The 27,696-nt window shown below is 37.6% G+C and overlaps 1 protein-coding gene across 1 annotated transcript in view; it reads left to right on the top strand.

The window, feature by feature from the left end:
- ush1c (Usher syndrome 1C) overlaps positions 1–27,696 on the top strand; it is a 141,449-nt gene that overhangs the window by 43,371 nt on the left and 70,382 nt on the right. The window contains 9 exon segments of the mRNA XM_052029288.1: positions 4,376–4,433; positions 6,013–6,116; positions 6,222–6,306; positions 8,588–8,647; positions 10,285–10,341; positions 13,264–13,406; positions 15,128–15,193; positions 20,341–20,465; positions 24,721–24,797. Coding sequence (XP_051885248.1) covers positions 4,376–4,433; positions 6,013–6,116; positions 6,222–6,306; positions 8,588–8,647; positions 10,285–10,341; positions 13,264–13,406; positions 15,128–15,193; positions 20,341–20,465; positions 24,721–24,797 — 775 coding nt within the window.

The following is a 27,696-nucleotide window of genomic DNA, read 5'->3' as shown; positions in this document are numbered from 1 at the left end:
CTATTTCATCTAGACAAGAGCTTGGATTGTAGAGAAAAAAGGTACTAGTATACCAGTAAAGCATAAAAGCCATTAATTTTATATTTTTTTCCCCTGTTGCTTGCCTTCTGGACTAGAACTTGCTGAGTACAAGTGTCGCTTGATTACTTCCGATAGAGCTTCATCAATTAGCATGCATTGCCTTTGCCAATGCACGCTTGTGAATTTTGTAGATATTTCACAGATTATTTATGATTCAAGGATTACCTATGTTAGCTTAGCTTGGCTTGGCTGGTTTCCCTGTCAAAAAGTTGTGATTTAATCACTATTTATAGATGTAATCAATGCAAGCACTTGAATTCATTCCAGGAAGTGCAATCTTCCACCAGGGTAAAATGTACCATAACAGAAGTTGACAAAAATATGTATTTTATAGTGTCCTGCCAATGTTGACATTGCCAGAATAAATAATATGGTGACTTGTTCCTGATTGTGTGAAAGGCTTATGAGGAAATTGACTCATAATTCATATATCATCATCATCATCTTCTTCTTCTTGGTCAGTTTCTTTGGGTCTGGTGTTACAGGCTAGGTTACTATTGGTGAATGTCCCTTTAAGATAGAGCATAATGGTGTGTGTGTGTGTGTTTGTGTGTGTGGCGTGGTTACAACAACAGAACATAAAGGACATAATGACTTTTTTGAAGCAGTCAGTCGGAATCAGTTGGAAGGGAGAGAGAGAGAGACACCAGCCTGCTAGTCTCTATCGATGGATGAAAACAGTAACTGTGCCTGTCACTACAATCCACGTATGGATTTTTGGAGTAATCCGGTGGTGTCCACTTTGTCGTTAACCTGTAGAGGGAAACAGGTATTTGTGTGGATGGCCACATCTCGGATGCCTTTCGGGGTGGCAGATACTTCGTAACAAAGCAGTAGAGTTCACTTTGTTGTTGACCTGTAGAAGGAAACAGGTATTTGTGTGGACGGCCGCGATTCGAGAGCCTTTCGGGGTGAGGAAGATGTGGTGGAGTGATCACTGCTGAGTAAACACTGAGGTGTTGTTTGGGTTCCAAAGTGGAATATTTGGATTTCGTAATTACTTTCTATTTTCTCTCTACGTTTTGTCTTCAGTCAGCGGTGGTTGTTGAAGAAGCCTTTGCTCACATTTCACCGTACGGCTTGCTGAACTGAACTTTGAAAGCTATTCCTGGACTTGGAGTTTGGGAATTTGCCACACACGCACTACGAGTTTAGTTTTTGGGGTTAATGTTTAAGATTTAACATTTTTACTTCTAGCATTCTAACATTTGTACTTTTATTTTTATTATTATCATAAGTAGTTATTAATAAAGTAGTTTTTACCACTTATACATGACTCGGAGTGTTTCTTTTGTTGCTGGTTCGTAACACTGGGAAAACTTGGTTCCAGTGCAATCCTGTGGGTTCTTGGGGGGTTGATGAGCCAAGTGCAAGATTCACACAGTCTATATCAGGTAGTACCAATGATACTTGATGGGCAAGGATTGGCTTGCTATGAATGTTGTGCTGTTGTTTTGCTGCTTCCACTGTGGAAACTTGGTGCCTAGGCCTACCCAGATGCTCCTTCTACTTTTATGTTCCAGGTATTCCCATGAGTTGGTGAGGATGTATGTTTTCAAGTGGACTTTGAGAACATCTTTGAAGGGTTTTCTCTGTCCTCCTGGAGGCCTCTTGCTATTGCAGAGCTTGGAGAAGAATGGTTGTTTTGAGAGTTTATACTAGTACTTTTTTTTTCTACAATCCAAGCATGCAGAAGACGTGGCCCTGCCATCTAAGTTGAGTGAGCAAGATCAGAGCCTTGATAATGGGGACGTTAGCTGGGGAGAGAATGCAAGCAATGGTTGAACTCACCTGCAATAGCTATGGAGCATTTTGCAGAGCCAGTGTTAGTGGTAAATTGGTTTATTATTGTCACATGTACTGAGGTACAGTGAAATACTTTGTTTTCCAACCATACAGATCATTTCATACCAGTAGTGCATTGAAGGTAGTACAAAATGCAGAATAAATTGTTCAGTTACAGAAAAAGTGCAGGGTAGGCAGAGAATAAGGTACAAGGCCACAATGAGGTAGATTGTGAGGTCAAGAGTCTATCTTATCGTACTAGGGGACCTTTCAATAGTTTTATAATAGCGGGATAGAAGCTGTCCTTGAGTCTGGTGGTACATGCTTTCAAGCTTTTGTATCTTCTGCCCGATGGGAGGGGAGAGAAGAGAGAATGTCGAGGGTGGGTAAGGTCGTAGATTATGCTGGCTTCTCTACTAAGGCAGTGAGAAGTGTAGACAGAGTCCATGGAGGGGAGACTGGTTTCCATGATGTGCTGAGCTGTGTCCACAACTCTCCGCAGTGTCTTGTGGTCTCGGGCAGAGCGGTTGCCATAGCAAGCCATAAAGCATTTGGATAGGATGCTTTAATTGGTGCATTAAAAAATTAAAAATTGGTGAGTGTCAAAAGAGACATGCCAAATTTCTTTAGCCTCCTGAGGAAGTAGAGGCACTGGTGCACTTTCTTGGCCATGGCATCTACATGGTTTGACCAGGACAGGCTATTAATGATGTTCACTCTTAGGGAATTGGGACTTGAAACTCTAAACCCTCTCGACCTCAGCACTGTTGATGTGAACAGGAGTGTGATACTTCTCTGATGATTTGAGACAGCTACCATGATTTATCCATGTCTCCAAAGCACACAGGAGGGTGTGGATCACTGCTGCTCAGTAGACTGTGAGCTTAATTCCAGTTTCCATGACAATACCTTGGAAAATGTGAATCATTTTTCATAACTCAGGAGCCACTTCCCAACAAAGGCAGGCATCATTGACGAAATTCACCAATATATCCTGTGAGCCAGCACAGCCTTTGGCTGACTGAAGAAAAATATAAAGATATAAGAAATTGCACTTCAAAGATTACTGTGGCTGCAGATTGCTGTGGAATTTACACTCATATAGTTACTTCCACTGCTTCAAATTACATCTTATCTATTGAATTATAATGTGAACAAAAACTGCCTTTATTTAATAAACAATGCTGCAGTTAGGCCATATTTAGGCCCCTCAAACAGCAATTTTTGAGCAGAATAAACTAAGGGATAAATATTAAAAATGGTGCAAAGAGAACTGTTCTTTATAGGTAGTACCATCGGATTTACCGCATCCTGCTGAAAAGGAAATTGGGGTCTCAGAGTGATGGCTCATCTGGAAGATAGCACCCCTGAGAATAAGACATTCATTTAATATGGAACTCAGATAATAAATGTAATTTATATTATCAATGACCAAGCTGGCATTTTTGATTTAAGGCATGGAATGTTTCCTTAGATTGCAAAGCTTTGTAAATAACAGACATATATTGCACATTTAATTGAGCCCAGCTGCTGCCTTTTTCAGGGATATTTGGGAGTTGTTGCCCTGTGAGGAGTGTTTTTTGGATACATAACAGCCCTCAAAATTGTCTTGTACCACAGTATCACTAATTTACCATCTGTGGAATGAGATTGTGTGATAATCTATTCTGTGACTAGTTTACAGATTCGGTTTTCTGCCTCCAATTGGATGGTGTTGTGTTCCACTTCTTTCCTTAGAATATCTTGTCAAATGCTGGCAAATAGTTCAACCCCATATTAAAAAAGAATTATGGCAGCTAGAACAATTTAAGTTTTCTGGTTCAATTAAGTAACAGATTTCCAGCTGTTCCTTCAAGCCAAACTTTTGCTAGGAGTTAATTTAATGTTGAAGTGGCCCAACCTTGCAATCCTACTGCATTGTCAACCCAGTGTGATTTTAGCTAACTTGACCTTTGCAATTACAAGCAGATTTTGGTTACATTGTGGAATTGTGGTTAAGGTACTTGCACGATCTGAAACCTGAGATCATACTTCAGAATATTCTTTGGTTATTTACTGTTTCCAGTTTTAGAGGGATTTTGTTTTAGTTGGTTAGTATCTCACATTTTTGCTGCATGATGGCATTTCCACAAAATGTTTCATGATTATGACTTACTTAAGATGTTGCTAAGGTAGTGGCCACTATTTGATCACCAGTTATGGATAATGTATCCTGAAACTAAGATTATTTTTTAGCAGATCAGTTCTGATTCTTATCAGTATTGATCTTCTCATTTTACCATTGCTCTTTGGTAGGTTGACAAGATATCCAGTGAATTGTGCTTTGCACTTGCTGATATTGATGAGATAGCAATAGCTTTTCTCTCAAGTTATGAATGTGACAGAACACAAATGACATGTCCTTCATGCACTGACAGGTTGACTTGATGATTGTGAGTCTTGCTAGAAATGCACAGCAGGCCTATGCTAAAGACATGATCTGCTAAATGCCATCTATTTTTCTCTTTAGTTCTTCTGAGGAGTCTTTAAAGTGGCAGTTTGTGGACCAGTTTGTGTCAGATGCTGGGGTAAGATGTAGATTTCTTAAGAAATAATACTTTCTTTCCTTTCCATTTCTGGTCATTACCACCCCATGCAGACTCTTCACCAGCAACTGTCTGAATACATCTTATATTTGAAAGTTAAATTAGGTCATCCCTATGTTAACATGCAAGAGTCATTCTGAAAAATTGGAAAAGTCATTTGTTAGAGGGAGAAATGAGGGTGCCACCTCAAAGTAATCAAGAACTATTGAGCATTTGAACAGGGGCACTGAAATAACATAAAGGATTGATTAATTGATGTGGATCTGCTGGCTGCTTTTCCAAAGACTACAATTATATTTTGTCACAAGGAATTAATGTTCGATTAAAGAGCATATAAATTTACGAATTAAAGGGAAATAATTTTGTAATTAGCGGTGCTCCTTGGAAACTTAGTTTTACCAGATTGATCTGTTCAAGCTACACAGTGATTCAGGTGAAATGGACATTTTGTGTGGTACTACTTTTGTTGACTGAACTGTTTTCTATATTTCTCTATCATCGTTCCCTATTTTACAGAGCAACTTCACCATAACAGAAGCATTAACTACTTACGATGTTATTAAATTTTTAATGTGTAATGAAGGAAAGACTTGCATTTATGCTCTGCCTTCAGATGGCCCAAACACTTTAGAGCCAATGAAATACTTTTCAAGAATAATCACTGTTGTAATGTAGAAAAGTTTTCCATTGGGATTAAAAGGAAAACAGCTGTGGAAGAACCAGAGCAGATGACTGAGCAAGTGGATAAAAAGATAGATTTGACAAGCCCTTTAAAGATGATGACAGAAGTAGTTAGAGTCACAAAAAGGAGAAACAGAACAGTAAAAAAAATCATTGAATCCAGATTGCTTTTGGCCATCAATTTTGGAGCAAGATGCATGGTGAAGAGAAGATAACTGAAAGGCATTTTATCAAATTTAAGATAATGTAACAATTTGAAAGAATACAGATTCAGAACCCAGACTTTTTATAAGGTGACTCCTGAATTAACTTCAGTGTTCAATCATTTGCCCTTCTTCCGTACTGGTTACATTCTTTGAGATGTTTTTAAATTTCGCAGCAATTCCAGATCAGACAGTAAATTATGAACAGAAAATTCATAGAGTATTTTCATCACAGACTCAATTATTCACTCCAAATGCTTCTGGTTATTTTTTGAATTATTTAAATGCAAGTAATATATAGACAATTGTTTTGTGTACAAAATGCTGAAAATGGAAATTGCAAATTGGTTTGCTTTCTATGGAACTAGAGTTGACATGACAGTGATGTTCTAAGATGTGTCTCCCTTACTTCATTTCGACCCTTATGCAAAGTTTGGCACTAACATTCACAGTGCATTTTGTAACAAAACAGAAAATTGCAAAATTTGATTTGTATTATATGTGAACTCTATCTGCCAGTTATTATGGAATTGCAAAGAATTTAAGTATTTTGAAAGAGAGATACATTGATGCAACAATTTTTGAACATCACCTGATAATTCCACTGGAATGCACATTGAAATTTGTTCACAGCTGGAGCTTATTGTATTTACACCAACATGTGTTCTTTGTTGCAGGATGGGAAGATCAGTTTAGCTGGGCTGGCTTCACTGGGAAACAAGGAAATAAGGGAAAAGAAGGTTTTTATCAGCTTAGTTGGTGTAAAAGGCATGGGATGCAGGTAACCCATTCCTTTCTCAGTTTTTCAGATCATTGATCTTTGAAACCTTTATTTTGTGTACTTTTATGGATGCTTAAGCTAAACTATCTCTTTTTCTTAATGTAGCATATCCAGTGGCCCTACTCAGAAGCCAGGGATCTTTATCAGCAATGTGAAACCAGGATCAGTTTCTGCAGAGGTGGGCTTAGAGGTGAGTGAGTCATATTAAACAGGAACAGGTATTTGCTATCAACACTCTCATCTGATAACAAACTACTATGTCTAAAAGTATTTTTTCTTTGGTATCACTGGTAATAGTAGAAAGTGTGAGTTGCTGAGAATAGAACTTAATTAGAAGGCCTTGTGAATGCAACAGTATCTGATTGAAACTAGAGTAAATGAAGAGCTTGAGTAAATTAAAGGCACTTCTGCTATCCATGTTCTAAGTTACAGCAATAGTTTTGTAATAGCACATTCACTGGCATTCACATATAATACCAAAGCAAAACAAATAAATTTCTTACAGCTAAGAGTATTTACTCTAAGAATTTCTGGCCTGTAATGGGTAAGTTTTGAATATTCTGAAATGCATGCTCTGCAGTTAACAGCAATTACATAAAGTGCACAAACTCTATTTGCAGTGTTATGTGCAAATGGTATTACTGTGTCATTCTGAACTATAATGTGCTTCAAAATTGTCACTGGTTTATTGTGATGAAAATTTTTAGATTGACTGCAACTTCATCCAAACTATCAGGAACCTTCTTCATCGTCCAGCATAGAAACATGTTGCAGTACTTCATTAGGATGTAACGAGCAAAAAACTAAATCTGAGGCAAAGAAATAATTATTAGAAGTAATCTAAACGTTGGCAGTTTATTGTTGGTCAAGCAATAAGGTTTGTTTTTACAAGGCCAGATTTACATAGAAACAAATAATACAAAGATATAAATAAATCTCATTGCTGGCTGACCCCATTGCATTTAGTCCTTTAAGATTTACGCACCGGCACTTCTGATTCACTGTATTTAAGCTAATTGTGAAATACAAGTCATCCAAAATAGTAGCCATGATGCACACGATTGTGAGGTGAATTGTATGCAGAACTACCTTAGTTGCAGCAACATTGATTCAGTTAGTACCCTCTCTTAATCCTGCACAGCTTCTCTGAGAGAGCGAAGGGCATTAGAGCATGACAAGCTGATGGAAGTTAGAAAATGAGAGGGAGAAAGTTCTCAACAAATGGCCACATTCACTCAGAGTGATCAGAGAGTAAAATAACAGAATCACATCAGTTGTCTGCTGCAAAAAGGACTCCATATTCAAACAGATCTAACTATAATTTTCATATCACCAGAGATCAGTAGATAGGATGTACTTGAGCTTGAGGCTTTGTTAGGCATCTCTGCAGTTCAGGATGCTTTTTACAGCATTTTTATTGCTTTTAAGTCAATGTACATCAATTGTACCTCATAAGGTGTAAATTGAAAGGAGTTCCATTCCTTCAATGTCCAGCTGTTGTATGAACATTTGCTATTAATGGGCAGCAGAGTGACACTACAACTGCTTCTGCTACTGCACACCTCCAGTGACCCAAGTTCAATCCTGACATCCCAAGCTCCTTGAGTGGAGTATGAATGTTCTCCCAGTGACTGTATGGATTTCAAGTGGGTGCTCTGGTTACCTCCCCACATCCCAAGGTCATGGTGGTAGGTTAATAGGCCAATGTAAATTACCACTAGTGTAGGTAAATGACAAATGAATCAAAGTGGAACTGATGGGTGTCTGAGAGAGAATAAATTACAGTATTGAGGGGGAATGAGGCTGTTGGAATTTTTTTACTGGGAGCTAGCATGGTCCTGATGCTCCGAATGATCTCCTTCTGTGTCGTAATAAGTAAGTTAGTAAGTAAGTGTGATGGCTCGCGATTTGTATAAAGTTCTCACTGATCCATAGGAGTTAATCCAATTGTGTCAGAGATTATGGTTAACTGCTTTAAGCCATTTCTTAAACAGAGTGCATAAATCAATTCTAAAAAGAGCTAAATCTGTGAACTTGTGAAGAGGAACATTGAAGTAGAGAGAGGTTGAGCAAGAGAATAGGATTAGATTTATTTGCTTATATAGATTAAAAGGGCCAATTTACCTTTTTCTGTGCTGTAACAAACTGAGCTAATCTGAAATGTCTCTTGCAGTTTTGCTCCCTCCTAAATCATTCCAAAATGCAATAATCTTGAAAAATGTTGTTCACTTACTGAACTCCTTCTTTTATGCCTTGTCATGTTTTATGTACAAGGCAATTGAGAATTATTGATGAATTTGTCATTTCTGTGTTATATTGTGCCACTATGTTTGTGCCTGATAATTAATAAGTGAGCAGTGACTCTCCAGCAATTCATCAAGCTAATTCAATTGAATAAACAATGACAACTTACAATGCTTTGAACATAGATCGATTTGCTGTTATAAATTGTCTTTCTCTTTTTAATGCAGGTTGGAGATCAAATTGTTGAAGTGGATGGAGTGGATTTTACAAATGTGGATCACAAAGAGGTAAAAACAGACTCAGTATTTTTCCGAAAGGTCCTATTTGTAGATAGATCATATGACATTACATGATTTATTAAATTAATGACTTGTTACAATATTAAATTCATCAATCCAAGAGCAAATTGATTGGATCAGTTGGTTTATCACCGTCCCCAAATGAAGTCAGTCAACAGCAGTATTGGGTTGGATTTAAAAAAACCTGTTGTTTCTTGTAATCTCATGGGTTTCCTCTCAGTGTTATGCTGAATATATCCTCATTGTATTAATTTATATGGCAAAGAAAGACAAAAAATATGAGCATGACAGAGGAATTCACAAATAAGTCAATGGGGAGAATTTGTTAGGTTTCGTAAGTTCCAAACGTGGTAATCAAGAACCTAATACAGAAAACTTGGAGAAAAGCTTTACATCATTCAGAATTGGCATAAATTTGCAATAAAACCTGAGGATATGTTTTTCACAATTTGGGATTGAAGATGCAGTTAAAGTCCAATAATCCACGATCCGGATGTTCAAAAGTCACAGGGTAGTGATTTGTGAGCTCCCTTTAATAGACAGGGGCCCTAGCTCCTGCATTCTTGTAAACACACCATGGCCCCAATTCCTACCCTCCCTTTAAAATACCAGGTCTCTGGTTCCCACACTACCTTCAACAGACCATGGCCCCAGTTCCATGATCTCTTTCAGCTCATTGGGGCCCCAGTTCCCACATTCACTTGAAACTCACTGGACCCTGTTTCTCGGCTGGAGACACAATAGACTGCAGATTGCTGGAATCTGGAGCAACAAACAAGATGCTGGAGGAACTCAGTGGGTCAGGCAGCATCTGTGGAGGGAAATAGCCTGTAGAGGTTTTGGGTTGACACCCTTCAGCACAGATGCTGTCTGACCCACAAAGTTCATCCAGAATCTTGTTTGTTGTTGACCTTCAACGTAATGGGTTTGCTGGTATATAGTTATACTGATGTGTTGGAGTAATAATTGGTATAACATTTAATAGTCTGGAAAATCTACCACTCTGGCATCATTGAAGTCCTGAGCATGCCAGATTCATGGAGTTTTACTGTATTTTTGCCATTCAACGTTAAGAGATGAACATTCAGCCAGTAGCCTAGCTGTTTCAGCTGGGTTATTTGTGTCTTAGTACATGAAAGATGCTCATGTTGTTACTGAGGTCATTATAGTTTTTTTTCCATCTGTTATAGTTCTGAAATATTCTGTATCTGTGGAATTACTAGCACAATATTGCATTGCTGAAAACAAACAAAAATATTTTCTGCAATGGTTACAATATTTCTTTGAATAGGAAGTTCATAAATTCATACTGACTTTACCACTCATGCTGCACTTGAAGTTGCTTTTGGGACTCAATGGTTTGGTCAGATCCTGTTCTTAATTTTTAATCAAAGATCTCGCTGACTTCAGGGAGTTGCCTCATTGGGTGCTCAGATGAGTATGATAGAGTAGAAGATGGTGGAATCCTGGCTGCCTTGTAAATTACCCAGTTGTCTTTAATGACCTGACTGCCTGACTTCAACAGGACAGATGGAATAATTGTAATGTTTGCATCTTGTGGCGAGATTGAGAAAGAGAGGCTTATTTTACAATGATTTGTAAATCTCCTTTTATTTTCAAACCAGGCTGTCCGAATACTGAAAAGTAGCAGGAGCCTGACAATCATTGTACTCACTGGTGCAGTAAGTATTGATCATTTTGAGAGGTGGTTTTAAGTTGTGTTGTGTGAAATGAAGTACCTCTGTAAAAACAAAATTTTAAGTTTATGTATTCATAGCTGAATGCAGTATTGTTTATTTTACTAATCTCCTATCATGAATCTTGGAGGTAACAGTTTCAATCAGAGGATTCCAGCGAATTTTCCTTTGAGGTACAGTTGGGTAAAACTAAGAATTGATGTAAAAAGAAAAGGTGGGTCATGTGAAAGTCAGTTTATATCTCAATGTTACATCAGGAATAAAGCTCACTCACCTAAATATTGGATCATGCTTTCTCAGCAGTACATGAAGTAAGATTTATTTTCCACAAAATAATTTGCATTGAGATAGTTTCTGGGTGAAATTCCCCTAATCATGTAATTATTGGGCATTTCTGGTCACAATCCAAATGAACACAACTAATGACATGAATTATCATGCAACATATTTTTAGGTCCCCTCAGACATAAGTTTGATGGTCTCTGCTACAGAAAATGATTGTCATGGAGTAACAACAGGAGGACAAGCAGCACAGTGTGCTGCATCCTTGGTTTACACATAATTTAAAGGAACATTCTGCTAACATCAGGAGATCTCACGGGGCAGCTTCAGAAATGCCTGCGGATTGCTCAGAAATCTCCCAAAATCCCCATTGTGTGCTTAAACAAGCAGTAAGTGCCTGTAGCATTTAGCTGTGGAAGTGCCCATTTAAGGTGGGGAGGGTGGGTGCAAAGGTAACACAGTTGACACCTATTCATTAGTGCATGCTTCAACAGATGTAAAAGATAGTTGGGAATGCAAGGGTTAATGACCAGCAATGTAAGGGTTAATGGTACACAGTTGGTCTCCTGATAATTAGCTATTCCCATAGTAAGAAGTTACCTCAGCCATGGGATGATTATAGTTATGGCTGAAGTGAGGGCCAAGTGTGAGTAAGGGAGACATAGTTATATTGGACATAACTTGTTTTGCTGAGGCTTACTGTAAGCAATTACCGTAGTGAGTGCAACTTCCCACGAAGGTTTCTCACGAAGGGGGTATAAAAGATACACACTGACTGAGGCTTCTTTGCGTGGGAAAAGAACAGAGCTCGGGTTATACTGTTTACTCTTTCTCTGTATCCCCCACTCTCGCTAGCGTCAAGGTAATAAAGCATTAATCGTAAGTTCTTTGGTTCTACTGTTGTCTGATTTATTATAGAGTGCGGGTCGACTTTCACACATGGGCATTCTGGGTGATGTGGGGAGTAATGGAGACCTTAGGGCTTGAGACACAGAAATGACCAATGTGAAGACTGTAATGAACAGAGCATCTTTAATGGCATTGGAATCGTACTTGGATCTCTTCAATGAGCATTCTCTGTGTAGACATGTTTTTTAAGGCTGTAATAACTCAGATATGTGGAATTCTGTGGGATGAACTTCTTGGTAACTCCCAACTTCCCAGCCATTGGATCATTCCACATGATTGTCATTTAACTCTGCTCATCGCAATGTTGAAGGAACATTTTTATTTCTTTTGATTTCAGTAGGGAGAAAGTGGCACTGCAGGTGTTGAGAATTGCCAGCATTTCTGGCCTCTCAAGTGCAGGCAGTCATTGATTGCATTAGTGTACCTTTAAGAACTCCCTCAATAACCCAGAGCTGTTCATTAATTAAAAAAATAGTTCTCAATCCTTAAATTTTCAGGCTGTCAGAGATCAGGAGAAAAGTTTTCAGATGATCACTGCCACATTTCCCAGCAGCTCCCACCACACCTTTTTTCTAACATATCAGTGTCAGAACTGCCTTGAGGAATGGATCACAGGGAATAAGGCTGCTTCTGATTTCCATGGTTTACATCCCTCTCCAAAGCTGAGTAAATACAAAAGATAATCATGTAATCATTGTGTGGAGTATGCTTTTCACCTCCTGAAAATGAAATTCCATTGTCTTCATCTGTCCCGGGATGCACTGGAGTACATGCCCAATGAGACTTCACTGTAGTGAGCTGCACATTACATAACCTGGCCAGCAGAAGACAACAGCCAATGACTGAGGAAGAGCAGCCAGGAGATCAAGAGTTTGAGGACCAGGAAGCAGATGAGACAACTAGCAGGACAAGAGGAACAGGAGGACAATGAAGGTTCCAAGGGTTCTGTTCCTGTTGAACATCAGCGGTTTCCTCCTTCATCTAAGAGAAAGAGGAAAAAATTCTCTCGGGAGGAACAAGGTATTCCTTCATAGAGAGATGCTTCTCCTGAACACCATTATAATCATAGCCCCCAAACAGATCGAGTGACACTTTTCACATTCCACTCATTACCATTACAACATCAAGCAGCCCAAACAGCTTGATGATGCACAATATTTTCTTGCATGCTGGCTTGTCAGTTCATTTATACTGCTTATAAGATATTGAAAAAATCAAATGCTGTGCCTATTACTTAACTAGCATGTTGCCATACCTCTATATTTCTTGATGAAACCTCACTTAAAACACTGGCTTCTGCACTAAATACACCTTTCTCAGCATAGCTCCATTCTACGGGTGTCAACAATAGTGAAGAGCTTTCATGCTTTAGCCTGCCAGTCAGCACTGATGGTCCAGTGCAGCTTAGAGGAGCATGCAAGTATATATAAAACATCGGATTGGCAAGCATTGGGTAGAAAGGTGCAATGAAAGGCCAATATTTTCAAACCAGTGTAATCCATTCCCATTCTGCAATAAGAAATTTCTCCTGGAAATCTAAGTGAAGTTCATTTCAATGATGTTCATTTCATTTCAACTGACTGACCATTCCAAGGTACACGTGCCACACCTCCTTTGCCTCCCATCGCAGCGTGGGCTCCACGTATTAAAAATTATTTAGTAACAATTGTATGCATTGTCAAAAGGTTGACTTTCATGTCTTTCTGATCAATTCAGGGGAAAGAACTATTCCAGACAGAAGAGGAACGAATGAATGAATATTACCGACATGAACGAGAACGTCAGGAATTAATGCAGCAGAAAAGGATTGCGATGGAAACCAACAAAATTGTGAAGGAACAACAAGAGAAAGAGAGGCAGTAAGATGACACCTTTAAACCTGGTTCTTTCTCTTCAATAATAAAAGCAATTTTACATATTGCCATTTTTCAAACTAAATATAGTTACCCATTACACCACAGGTTTCTGTCCTAAAGGCATAACAGAACGTGCTCAGAATAGAAAATGGCAGCCTTCATCCTGTAATAGGGCAGTTTTTCCCCAGTGCTTCACACAAGCAGTTCAGTTTTCAATAATGTTGAGAAACTTCAGTTTCTTGACATACTATCATCTGAGCTAAGGCAGATTGTTTGAAATTCCTGATGCCCTCTTCATTTTGTTTTCACTTGCAAACAGTTGAATACAGTAATTTTTCACTGTAGATAATTCTTCTCTACCCAAATGTAGCTACCAGTAAACATATCAAATGCACTACTGTATTATTCTACAAGAAGCACTTTATAAGGATTGAATAATAGTTTCATTCATGTACACTGTTATAAAGGAACATGTTTAATTTACACAGCACCTTTTGCAATATTACCTTGTCCTAAATCCCCTAAGAAGCAACAGCATGCTTTTGAATTATAGTTAACAAGGTAGAATAACAAGCCTGCAGAAACTAGAACCAGGTTTCCAAGCCATTCAGGGGCTCCCTGGGAAAATGGTGGAACTTCTTGAGGGGCTGCAAGGTATGTGGCTTCACTGTTGCCATCGTTCTGAATGGCAGAAGCATTTTTTTTTTGGAGCTGTATTATACTCAATTAAATATTACATAAATTGCTAAAATGTGGATTCAGATGAGGAATCTGCTACACTTCTATATCTCTATAACTTCTACAGTGTTCATTGTATATAATCTTTCTATTGTTGGAACTTTATACAGGCTGTCCCCTGGTTATGAACACCCAACTTATGGACACGCCTACATACAAACGAGCTCCCATAATATTATTAAATTCAAAAGTCCAATTGTACATACACTGGTATGTTCCTATGAACAAGCAGAACTAGTTGCCTGTCCTTCTCCACTTTTTAGTAATTGTTCTTTCTTATCAGTCTTATGTGCTTTTGATGCTATTCATTACAGTACTGTGGAGGTAAGATTACCATATCGAGTTATTTTTGTGTATTTTCATGGAAAAAAATCGTCTTATGGATATCTGTAAAAATGGAACCCATTCGTTACCTGAGATGGCCTGTATATAGGACAGCTATCATTGTGGCTCTTTCAAAGAACATCATTAGATAGGCAGTACACTGAAACTCACACCCTGCTGGAAAAAATAGTAATTTCAAATGGTCAGCAAAACATATACTATGATTGCTAAGTTAGCGACTGCATTTGAAGAACAAATAATGCAATTGGTATTGGTTGTCATTGAGTGCAAAATTTCAGGATTAATTTTCTTCTGTGACCCTTATTACCTAATATCCCTCATCACATTAAGGAGATGCAGATGGATGTCATGCATCCCTCTAGTAATGAAGGGAAAATGTAATGGAGAATCATGTCTTTGGTAATCTTCTATAAGATTGTTTGCAATATTTATCATAGAATCATGAGGCAAGTGACACCTCAGGAGGTATGACAACGAGGAAAAATATAAATGTTTACACTAGGCACCCTCAAAAACAAAAGAGAGAATGATTTAATTAAAATAAGGAGCTATTGCACGAATTATTCAACACATGGTTATTAATCTTGCACGTGTACTTAAAAGAAAGTAATGTAATTTTGAAACAATTTTTCATATTTTAGAAGAAAGTTGGAAATGTCACAGAAAACTGCTGAAGAACAAGAGAGATTTCAAAAAGAAATTGAACAGTAAGTATTTTATTTGGAATTCCTGATTTTTTTCCAAAATACTGACTGATGGTAAAGGCGTTTTAAAAACAACTTGTGATCTGCATTTTAATTGTTGAATAAACCATAAACATATCTTACCCACTATCATGCAGTTCTAAGATCACATGTATAGTAATAAAAAAGATACCCCATTAGATGAGACATACTGATTGGAGCAGAGGATTCTCATTTGTTCATTATTGTTTGAATTTTTCCAATTAATGGATTTTATTTTGAAAATTACAGAAATTTCCAACTTCATTTTGAATAATTCCCTTTAAGGCCTGTGTCATGCTTGGCCTCAGTAGAATCAAAATTTCATTTGAAGTTATAAAATAAGATGTTTAATCATACCTACGTAACTTGTTTCCCCCCCTCTACAAAAAAAAATTCTTCCACATTTCTTAAATGTCCTCCAGAGCCATGTATAAGTATGGGTATATAGAAACTGTGTTGTCAGATAATTTTCCTACAGAAAACATCACCAAATATGCTCCTGTCCTGACCCTTAATCCTGGCCTATCTTTCTTTATGATTGCCTTGAATGACTCTCCCTTGAGCTGTCCAGCTCAGTTATTCCCTCAACAAGCAGAATCATTGCAAAAGCCTCAATGTTTTAATCACCTGTTAAAGTTTTCTGGAGTTTTTCTATATTACTCTGAGTGTTCATATTAATGTGTGAAATATAAAGCATGCCTTTTTTAAGATACTAAGAACAAACCTATGGATTTTTATTCACAATATTGATTTTGAGGGAATATTAAAAGGCAGATTGTAAGCCAGTGCAAAAATTTTGCAACATAATTGGCCATCATGGATTGCATTGGTTAGAACATTAAAGCTGCTCAAGCAGAGAGAGGTTTTGTTTGCTGCAACCTTTTGCATACATTATGCCCTCAATGTACTTGCTTAATGGGAAATTATCTTGTTTATTGATGTGTATTGAAAAAGTAGCCTTGAACTGAATAGATTTGAGTTTTATTGGCAGGAATCACATTGAGTTGCTTAATAAATTCTATACTGATCATTGTCAAGTCATCGCAATCAACTTAAAATTTCTGCTATGAATCTAAGTTTGACCCAATAAAGTGGAACAACTCGGGTTAGTTGTAATGGATAACAAGTCACTTAATTATATCAAATCAATAGGAAGGAAATTGATCAATGGATATAACAGTAATGTAAGTACCTGCAATTTCAAATTCCACTGTGGCAGCTATGGAATTTAAATTCATTTAATAATCTAGTATTTAAAAACAAAAGTTGTGAATCATGATTACCACAAAATAGATTGTTGTAAAGACCCAATTGATTCTCAAATGTCCTTTGGGAAGAAATCTGCTTTTGTTACCAGACACCAGAACCCCAACAAACAAAATACTGGAGGAACTCAGCAGGTCAGGCAGCATCTGTGCAGGGAAATGGATGAAGGATCTCAACCTGGAACATTGACTCTCCATTTCCCTCCACAGATGCTGCCTGACTCGCTGAGTTTCTCCAACATTTTTTGTTGCTCCAGATTCCAGCATCTGCAGTCTCTTGTTTTACCAGAACCACCAATGTGGTTGATTTTTAACTGCCCTTTAAAATGGCCTGGCAAGCCATTTGGTTCTCAGCAACAATGAATGCTGGGCAGTCTGTGATGCTCAGAACCTGAAAAGTGAATTTAAGGAAACAATTATGGCCCCAGATTTCACCTCCAGCCTCTTAAGCCTATTTCAATTAAGTCCTTGCACAACTAGTCCCCATTGACTACTGATTTGACAAACTGTACACCAGGGAGGTGGAAGAATATGACCTGAAAACTGACCTCCACCCTCAATGATTTGTTCAGAAATAGACAAAGTTAAGTTAAATTTCTCCCTAAAAAAACATGATAAAGGATAAATAAAGAAGGATTTAACAAAACAGTCATCAATGGACAGTATTACTCAAGCCAAGATTTCCAAAATAAGTAATTGAAATATATCAAAAAATACCAGGGGTACTAATGAAAAACAAATATAGTCAATAATAAACTAAATGATAATCCCACCATTTGCTTTGCCTAAATGGAATGAGCATCTCTCTGATTTTGGTTAATCTATTCATGCAGATCCATCTTCATTTGTTTACATTTACATTATTCATGAGTTAAATGGCAGGCAAGCCTTAACACCCATTAGGTTTGAACACCTATCAAATCACCATCTGCAATGATAGATTGACACAATCCAATAACTTTGGCAAAAAAAAATGATGTTCCAATCTTTAGAATGGCATTTGAATCATTTGGGTTCTTTCAGTAATATCAAATTGTCCAAAAGTACCCCCACAAATAATTTATTACTATTGAAGTCTAGGGAAATGAGGCACAACAATGTTCTATTAAAAAGCATAGAAATAAATAATCACTCGAACTATTAATTGAGGGACAGGAATTGGCTTGGACATGGACTTCTGCTCATCTTCAAGTAGTGCCGTGGGTATCATATACATTCACGTAGGAGGGTGAAGAAAACTTTCAACTAATATCTTACCAGAGACATTTTGGCATAGAAATTTATCTGTGGTGTTTATCTGCCATTAAAATCGCAATAACAATCCCTTTAAAGTTGTTTTTAAAAAGTATATAAGAGAAAATCGCAAAATCCATTGATGTCAATTTCAAAGCAGTGCTGTTGGATGAATATAAGAACAAAGGAACAAAGAAAACAGGAGCTGAAGAGGTCCACTCAGTTCCTCTGGCCTGCCCCACCATTCAATCTCATCATGGCTGATCTGCTCTTGGCCTCAACTCTGTGCCAGTTCCCCATAACTCTGATTTCCCAGATATTTCAATAAAATATCCACTTTCTCTTTAAGTACGGTCTAGCCTCTATAACTCTACAATAGAGAATTCCAAAAATTCAATCCCATTGCAAGAAGTTGTTCCTACATGCCTCAGACTTAAATGGCTGTCTACTAATCTTGTAAATATGTACCCTCATTTGAGATTCTCCCACTAGTGGAAACATTTTGACATCTACCCTCTCTTCCCCCTAAGGATCAGGTATGATTCAATAACATCGCCCCTCATTCTTCTAAACTCCAAAGAACAGAGGTCTAATTTGTTTCACCACTTACCATAAGACAGCCCTCTAATCCCAAGAATTAGCTAGTGAATCTATGTTGGACTGCCTCCAATGCTTGTATATCCTTTTTTAAATAAGGGGACAAAACCTGTGCAAATTATTTCAGGTGTAGCTTAGATACCTTACATTCTGCCTGCTCCACCAGGTCATTAATATAAATAATTAACAGCCAAGTTGAGGTGCATCCTATCAGTGTGAAGAAGGCCCATTTATTCTGACTCTTTCTTCTATGCAATAACCAGTCTTCAATCCATTACATCACATTTCCCCTAATGCCATGTGCTCTTATCTTGTGTATCAGACTTTCATACTGTACCTTCTTGTTAAATATCTTCTGAAAATCCAAATACTATATCTACTGATTCACCGCCACCAACTCTGCTTGGTACATCCTTAAAGAACTCCAGCCAATTTGTCAAGCAAGATCTGTCAAACAAAACCATATTGACTTGGTTTGATTACATTAAGCTTCTCTGAATGACCAGCTATTTCTTCCTTTATTTTAGACTGCAGCATCTTGCCAACAACAGATGTTAAGCTAACAGGCCTTTCATTACCTACTTTTTATCTTCCTCCCTTCTTGAACAATAGAGTCACATTGGCAGTTTTCCAACCGATTGGTATTTTCCAAGAATCAAGTGAGTTTTGGAAAATCTCAACCAACAGCTTCCACTATCTTTGTGGCCACTTCCTCCAAAAATGTTGGGTGCAGGCCATCAAAACCTAGCAATCTCTCTGCTTTTAGTTCCATTTGTTGACTTAATACCTTATTACTCCTCATAGTGGTTGTTATAAATTCTTGTGCAGTACTTTTAAAAGACAGTTGGACAGGTACATGGATAGGAAAGGTTTAGAAGGTTATGGGCCAAACACTAGCAAATGGGAGTAGCTTGGATGGGCATCTTGGTCAGCATGGACCAGTTGGCCCAAAGGGCCTGTCTCCATGCTGTATGATTCTATGCCTCTACTTGAAACTAGTCCAGCATTGATACTGTTGTTCAATGTTACTGTTTCAAGAATAACAGACGTTAGGGGCTGAATTACTTGCCTTAGTGGCATCTTTTCCCTTTGAACTCAAGAAATATCCCTTGAAATGTCACACTACATTACAAGTGCTTGCACTCATTCAGCCACGGAGGAATTCTGTTATGAGCACAAGTGTGTGCTATGATGATTGGGGGTGGGATGGAACATGCACAGGATTCTGAGAAACAATATACAGGAGGCAACCTCCTTATGGAAAGGGGGCTTGTGGAAGGAAATTTTCCAAGAACATAGCTGCAAGAACATGGTGGCAACAAGAATGCCTGAACGATTGGAAGCTCAGCAATGTAACCAAATACCCCTTGATAGTGTTAATGCAAAATCTCACTGACAATAGGTTCTTCATTTCACCAGTTGTGATTATTTTTTTCTTGGCTTCTGCAGTGCAATGGTGAGCAGCAAAATATCATTATGTGACATACCTCAGCAAAGAGAGCCTGAAAATGCTCTGAGCAAAGATTTCTGTTTATATGAGTGACATTAACATTGTCTCTGAGAGCACTGCAGGTGCTTGTGTTCATTTTCTCCTTGATGATCATGTAGCAAACAAACAACAATGACGGCAAAATCCAAGATCTAGATGCTACTACGTTGTATTAGTAATAGAAAGACTTATTTTCACCGTTCTATTTCCCACATTCAGCAAAACATATTGAGCAAAAGCATTCTAGTTACAGTTACATAATCATAAAAATTATTAACTATCAACAAAACATCTCATTATTCCCTGGCTTCAAAACAAGCATTATTGAGGGAGCACTACATGTTTAAGGTACACGAGGTATATTATCAGCAAAAATAGTCAATTTGATTCAGCTGAATAATGTGAAAACCATTACAATTATTGGCGTTCTTTATTTCACGTTATGACTTTTTCCTGCTTGATTGAAAGCAAAGAAACTGAAGGTTATGCTAAACATAATTGTTTTTCTTCTGATTATGGAGTAATGTAACTTGTATTGCTCACAGGATAGAAGCACAAGAGCAGAAGTTTAAAAAGGAATGGGATGAAGACTGGGGACAACATGAACAACCCAAAAGTCCGAAGCCAGTTACTGCTGATGTAATTCCACAGCTGTCACCAAAAAGTGAAAGTAAGATACTTTTACAGATTTTCACTTAAAGAAACACTTCTCATATTTGTCAGTGAGTATATTGTATGCATATCTTTTTGAAATGCTTTGCATCTATTTAAGCCTGAAAATCAGACTTTTATCCTAATTTATGATAGTAATCGATCAGTAACGTCAACACAATTTAAAAGTTATTCCTCAGTTTCATATTTGCAAATGTTGTAAGGGATTTGACAGGTTCTGAAAATTTAGAGAAAATCTAGTCACTGGTTTATCAGACTTCAGTCACATTCGGAAGTCTTGTCAGGTAGTGAATTGTGTGGCTGTAAATTAACAAGATTACTTCAATTTGCTGCTCTCAGTTGAATAGTGAGTTGTGTTCTACACTAGGCCATGCACTGAAACAAGAAAGGATAAGTGTAATGCCAAATTCATGTTACTAAACATGTCTGAGATTAGTTTCCTTTCTGATGTCCTCTCCAAGGCCAAGTTGAAGTTCAAAAATATTAGTATTGTTGGAATATAAAAATGAGCTGCACAATCAGCTTGGCCACAAATAAGACAGAATGGTAGTCAGGACCATCCATTTCCTCTTCAGAACTCATGGTAATTTGTTCATTTTTGCTATTTGCCAAATTATTGCTTCTTATAAACTGCAACCTTAAATACAACATGAATTAGTGTCACCTGCTCTTCATTGCAGCATTGTAATCCATTGTAGGATACAGCGGGATATAGATCAGTTGCATATATGGGCAGACAAATGGCAGATGGAGTTTAACCCAGCCAAATGTGAAGTGTTGCACCTTGGGAGATCAAATGTTAAGAGACAGCACACTGTTAATAGCAAGACCCTCAACAGTGTTGATGTACAGAGGGATCTTGGGGTCCGAGTTCACAGCTCCCTGAAAGTGGCTACACAAGTTGATAGGGTGGTAAAGAAGGTATATGGCATGCTTGCCTTTTATTAGTCAAGGCATTGAGTTCAAGAGTCAGGAAGTTGTGCTGCAGCTTTATAAAACTCTAGTTAGGCTGCATCTGGAGTTTTGTATTCCGTTCTGGTTGCCCCATTACAGGGAGGATGTAAAAGCTTTGGAGAGGGTGCAGAAGGGGTTTACCAGATGCTGCCTGGATTAGAGAGCATGTGCTATAAGGATACGTTGGACATATTTGGGTTGTTTTCTCTGGAGCAGTGGAGGCTGAGGGGAGATCTGATAAAGGTTTAAAAGATTGAAAGGCATAGATAGAGTAGACAGCCAGTATCTTTTTTCCCAGGGTTGAAATGTCTAATACCAGAGGGCATGCATTTAAGGTGAGGGGGGGTAGCGCAAAGGAGATGTGTGGGGCAGGTTTTTGCACAGGGAGTGGTGCCTGGAATGCACTGCCTGGGATGCTGGTGGAGGTAAATACGATAGGGGCCTTCAAGAGGCTCTTAGATAGGCACATGAATGTGCAGGAAATGGAAGGATATGGACATTGTGTAGGCAGAAGGGATTAGTTTAGTTGGGTATTTGATTACTAATTTATTTAGTACGGCACAATATTGTGGGCCAAAGGGCCTGTTCCTGTGCTGTACTGTTCTATGTAATAAAATAAATTATTGGATTAATATCGTCATTGAAACAAATATTACTGCAATGGATAAATCAAATCTGACGGGGATCATTTTTGGTAGCCAAGATGTGATGGTTCATATACTTATGCAATATAATGTTATTAATGAAAAAAGGTCACCTTTCTGAGGTAACTCATAGAAATTTTGAATTTTATTATTTGCTTTTCAAAGCAGAACTGAAATGTAATACACATCAGCACTTAATTATATTCATCAAAGTATGGAACGCAGAGCCAAGGGGCATAGTGAATAAAAGAGTGCAAACTCAAACTCACGAAACTGTGACACCAGTGTACAGTTCATAGGAATTAAAGGCCTCCTTTGTGCATACTGTCAAAGTGGCAAAAGTCATCAGAATAACAGTGGTGCAGCTAGTAAAACTGCTGCCTCACAGTTCCAGCACTTGAGTTCAATCCTGATCTCCAGTGTTACCAATGTGGAGTTTGCATGTTCTCCCTGTGAACATATGGTTTTCCATTGGTGCTGTGATTTCCTCCCACATCCCAAAGATGAGCAAGTTGGTGGATTAATTGGCCAATGTAAAATTCCCCCTCATTTTTAGGTGAGTGTAGAATATAGGGAGCTAATACAAACGCGGGGAGAATAAATTGGGATTGGTGTAGTATTAATGTAAAATGGGTACTCAATGATGGGCATGGACTTGCTGGACCAAAGAACCTGTTTCTGTGCAGTACAACTCTATAACTTCTGGTGTCACAGAGGTGAGTGAGAAGGGACTGGACCAGGGGAGGAAAGATGGAATCAAGGTTGAAAGAAATAGATTCAGTTGGCAAAACCAGGCTAAACAGTCCTTCTGTGGGTCTTGAGAAGGAGTTCGAATCAGGCTGTGAAGGGCTGGTTGACTACTAGGCTGTGGGGCTGTGGAGAGAAAGTATCCTGAGAAAATAAAGTCCATAATTTTCTGGACATCAATGGCCTGATTTTCAGCAGTGGGGTCATGGTCCAAAGACAGGTGTGAGGAGGTGTCTGATGTTTGGTGTTAAGCTATGCTTTGCGATTTATACATCTCACAACAAGCCAGTGATTATGACATGAGCCAATTTTTTTTCTGGAATTGTTCATTATTTATGCTGATAAATGACAATTCAGGATTAATTATTGAGTAAAACTTCAATCTACATATCCTAAATTATGTCTTGTCTGCATGCATTTCCTCTAAAAAGGTTTATTTCCAGTTGTATTTCATCTTACCTTTGTATTAATTTTTTCCATTATAAATGCTCTATTTGGGAATGTAAACTGCAGAACCAAGATGTGGGGGGTGGAATTACATATGGATTGCCCTTGTCAACTTCTGACAGCTGACATCCTGGGAAGAGACCACTGACAAAAACATTTGATTTAATTTGCCTTTTATTGCACCAAGGAATTTGTAGGCTCTTGTGCCTGACTCTCAGTCATAGATATAACAAGAAAGAAAATGAGTCAAGAAAATAAATATGTTTAATTTACCAAACAATTTTTAACATAAAAATATTATCTTAGGTACCTTAAAAGTTGAAAATATTCATTCACATTTTGAATTCACTTTCTTGCAATAAGGACATCAACATGAAGTATTATGAGATGTTTTGCCAGTCATAGTCTCAGGATTCAATCCTTTTTAAAATGTATGCTTCTTATCTTTTCACATTTACTAAAGGAGAAACTTCAACTGGATTCCTTCTAAAACCAAATCTATAAATGACAGAAGCAAAATATGTTTTCTGTGAAACTGCCAGATTTCTTTAATGGAACAGCTTTTGGCTATTTTTAAAACTGCTAATTGTATCTTGATTATTTAGCCTGTGATACTAAATTGATTTAGAGAGTTGTGTTTGTGCATCATACATAAAGAAATATCATTTGGTTTATTCAAAATCAATGCACGAAGGATAAACTGGGAGAAGAAATCCATGCTTGTTGTGGTAATTAATCTGAATATACAACAAATATATTTCACTTAGAAAATAGCATTATTAAATATCATCCTGGAATCTAATTTTGCTCAGAATCTTTTTTTTAAGAGCACAACAATCCCACTTAATTTCATATTTGACATTTGCTCTCTGGAATATTCTTTCAACTTCATGATGGAGTCCTGAGGTTTGCAAGACTGATTTCCCACAATGCAATCACAAAGCTTTGACTATGAAACTTCAGGTTTACAACAGGTTGTAGAACAGAGAAACCACATCTTCTAATGAGAAAGGGGGAAAAAACATGATTAAGAATTGCTTAATGACTCAGTTGTATTATATACTGAATGGAAGATAGGATAACCTTATTTCTATGCACGTTGATGCTGAGATAGTTGGAAAAGGACCAGATTTCTGCACTGTTAATATTTTGTAAAGGTACGTAAAACCACAAGGCAATAGACCTTTCAAAATCATCAAGTGAAGGTTAAGCGGATCACAAGTGATCTCTGGCTTACATTAGAAGTAATTTTTGCTAAGAAGATTATGGAGTAAAAATATTATTGGATTTGTGGTGTATTTTATCACAGTGCTTTATTTGATTAGAAATGTGATCAAACATCAACATGATCTAACATGCACATTTCTGTAACATTTCTAAAGCCATCATTGACTCAGAAGGAGCAGAATACATATTTCAAACAAAATCTTGTTCTACCCTTCCATTACTTTTCTTTCCCAGAAGACAAAAAGGCTGATGACCATTCTCAATTAACGGATGAATTGACAGAACCATCTACGGAGCTGATAAATGATCAGGTTTGCCAGATAATTTTATAGCTGAGGATCTGAGATTGTGTGCTGTATTCAAATTCCACCTGTCAATCAAAAAGGAGTGTTAGGTTAAGTTGATATACCACGTGTAACAGTCAACAAACTGTAAATAATTTTTTTCTGTTTCAACCACGTCTATGACATCCATTTACTAACACTATATCGTACGAAGTTAATATTTGGCACACAAGATTGCTCCAGCAAAATATATGACTATCTTCTAGCAATTAAAAGTGTCTGTGAATATACATTAATTCTGTGGTTACAAATAAATAAAGTCTTCTTATAATGTGACGATCATTAATTATTGAACTTGCAATCTTAGATATTGTCATAGCTTCCAAAACACAGATCTTGATGTTCCAGAAAAAGTTCCAGTGTTTCAGCGAGAACTGTTGTGTTGCATGAGTGCCATCAGCTTATTGTTTGCACATGCACTTATAGGAATGTGAAAGTGCCAAACTTGCTGCTCACTCCCACCAGTGGTGTCCTGACTGTACTTCAACATTGAGTCCAGTACCACTACACAAAGATACAATTTCAAAGTCCTCATGCTTGGAAAACTGGAAAACATGTGCCATGTTAGATCAGGTGCATGGAAAGCTTCTCCATAGATTTGGATGGCGAGAAATTGCTGTAAGAGAAAAGGCGAGCATTAGGATAATCAACAGCTTTTTAAATTATTTTTATTAAATGTATTGTTTTAATGTTCATGGGTGATTTTAGTGCATTTCTGTTTTTGTTTATATTTTGAAACAATATTTAACTTGAACATTTTTAATTGTGTGTTATTTAGTAACTTTTAAATGTTTTAGATGGTTTTGGATACCAGTTGAATTGAGAAACAGCCAAAGTAATTGACAGGTTTGACAGCTAGCTAAGTCAGGCCTATTGCCTGGATTCGTGTTGGTTTCCTTTTCTGCTAGGATTTGAAAAATATAAGTTAGGAACTATCTCATGGATTGGTGATTATTACTCGTGGCTCAGCACTGACAGGACGCTCTGGGACATGGTGTTTTCTTTGTAGGCATTAACATAAAGAAATTATGTTGAAAAGTGTTCATGTGTATTACATCTATATTTAGCTCCAAAGCATCTAATTTCAAAAAGTGAAAATTATGTGTATGAAGAAAAGGGATGAAAAGATCTATAGTAAGTTTTAGGTATTAGTTTGTTCAGCATTCCACAGAGGTTAATAATTCTTCATTTCCAACATCTGATTCTCTGAAGTAAGTCTGGCTACCTCGAGAAGAGCTATATCCCCTCAACTTGTGTGCAGACTCATTGCAGACTGCAAATCTGTGTTTAGTCATTCATGTATCATCACTCTAACAGAATTGTTTTTCTTTCATTCTTAGCAATTGGTTGGTTTTATCGATACGAAGGCAAATATCCCACCACACGGAAGGTAGAGGCTGGTGATGGTGTGAGAGGTTGCTCGTGTTTATTCTGTGTGGACTGAGTTTTTTGGTTCAAACCTTTCTCATTGTGCTGTTTACCTTTCAAGTATTTTCTAAAAATCCATTTCATCACTTTGATGTGACTTAATGAATGTCTAGAGAAGAATTCTTGAATACTTGAGCACTTAGTAATCAAAATAATTGAATGATATAGCTCACTTCGTGGTAAAGTGAGAAGTAACACCATATCATTATTTATCTATTCCGATAAACTAGGTGTTTTCTAAACCCCAGCAATTCAAAAGCTTAGCAGTGCTTCAAGTACATTGTGATTAGGACCTAAATTGCTGTGTTTCTATTTTTGGTGTTCAGTGTTATTCAGTGTTATTTTTTCAGCTTTTATCATTGTTTGGCAAAATCGAGTATTTCTGTTTTCTTAAGAATTTTAGACAATTGCATCAACTTTCAATTTCTATAATCTGAACATCTGCAGTTCCTGGTCATCCATTGCCACTTGGGTTTACCCTGTTCCATTGTTTTACCCCCCTCATATCGCAAATTATTCTAGTCTCATCACTAATTTGTGGATTTAAATCAGATAATCTCCCACTTGAACAGAACATTAACATTTTGAAAGCCACATTCTTAAAGCAAAATATTAGCATTACAACGTAGAAACTGAATTTTCCAAGTAGGCCCGCTGGGATGTTAGCTCTTGTGTAATGTACTGCTCTCCACTGTTTAATGTATGTTCCACGTCTATATAGCACTGTCCCTCTTTCTGAAGGTACTGATTCATGATTTGTTCTATGACCATGGGCACCCCTACACTCTCTCACACAGGTACTATTTTTCAAGAGGGAGCCTAAAGATGATTCCTAAGCATGTAGTCAACTGCAAGGGAGCTGCAGCATGCCAAATTCTGTCTCCCAAGACTACCATGGGCAATTTTCTTCTGCAGATACTAGACAGTGATTATGAGCACAATTGAGTGTCACTTCAGTACACTTCAATCAAAACCAGCAAAGTGCAGAAAAGAGAATTAATTTGATACTTTTCTACACTGCTTGATTCATACAGGAAGTCAGAAAAAATGCAGAGAATCTTCTAATTCCCTTCATTGTTCCACTAGAAATTATGGCTCACGTATTCCTAACCTCTGTTGATTTTTTTTTAAATCTGGTGGGGGCAAACGGGAAACAAAAGAATTTTAGCTGGCAGCAGGAAGCCAAGACTCCTGTGTTGAGTCATTGTTGGAGGACCAGCATGTTTTAACCACTGGACTGCAGTTGAACGTGACTGGTCACCTGCCTGTCCATCACTGCCAAGACCCAGCTTTTAGTTAGGTAGGGACATTCAGGATAGGGCGGTGAACTGCTGGCAGCTGGCCAAACATGAGAAGGGACTTGCGGAGTGAGGTTTCCTGGTGAGAATTTTCTTGTGAGATATAGAGGATCTCAGTGTTTTTTTGTCACATCAGTGAA

Source organism: Pristis pectinata, chromosome 14 (assembly GCF_009764475.1).
Source record: "Pristis pectinata isolate sPriPec2 chromosome 14, sPriPec2.1.pri, whole genome shotgun sequence".
NCBI lineage: Eukaryota > Metazoa > Chordata > Chondrichthyes > Rhinopristiformes > Pristidae > Pristis > Pristis pectinata.
The sequence above is the reverse complement of the archived record's forward strand: the minus strand, read 5'-3'. Positions and strand labels throughout refer to the sequence as shown.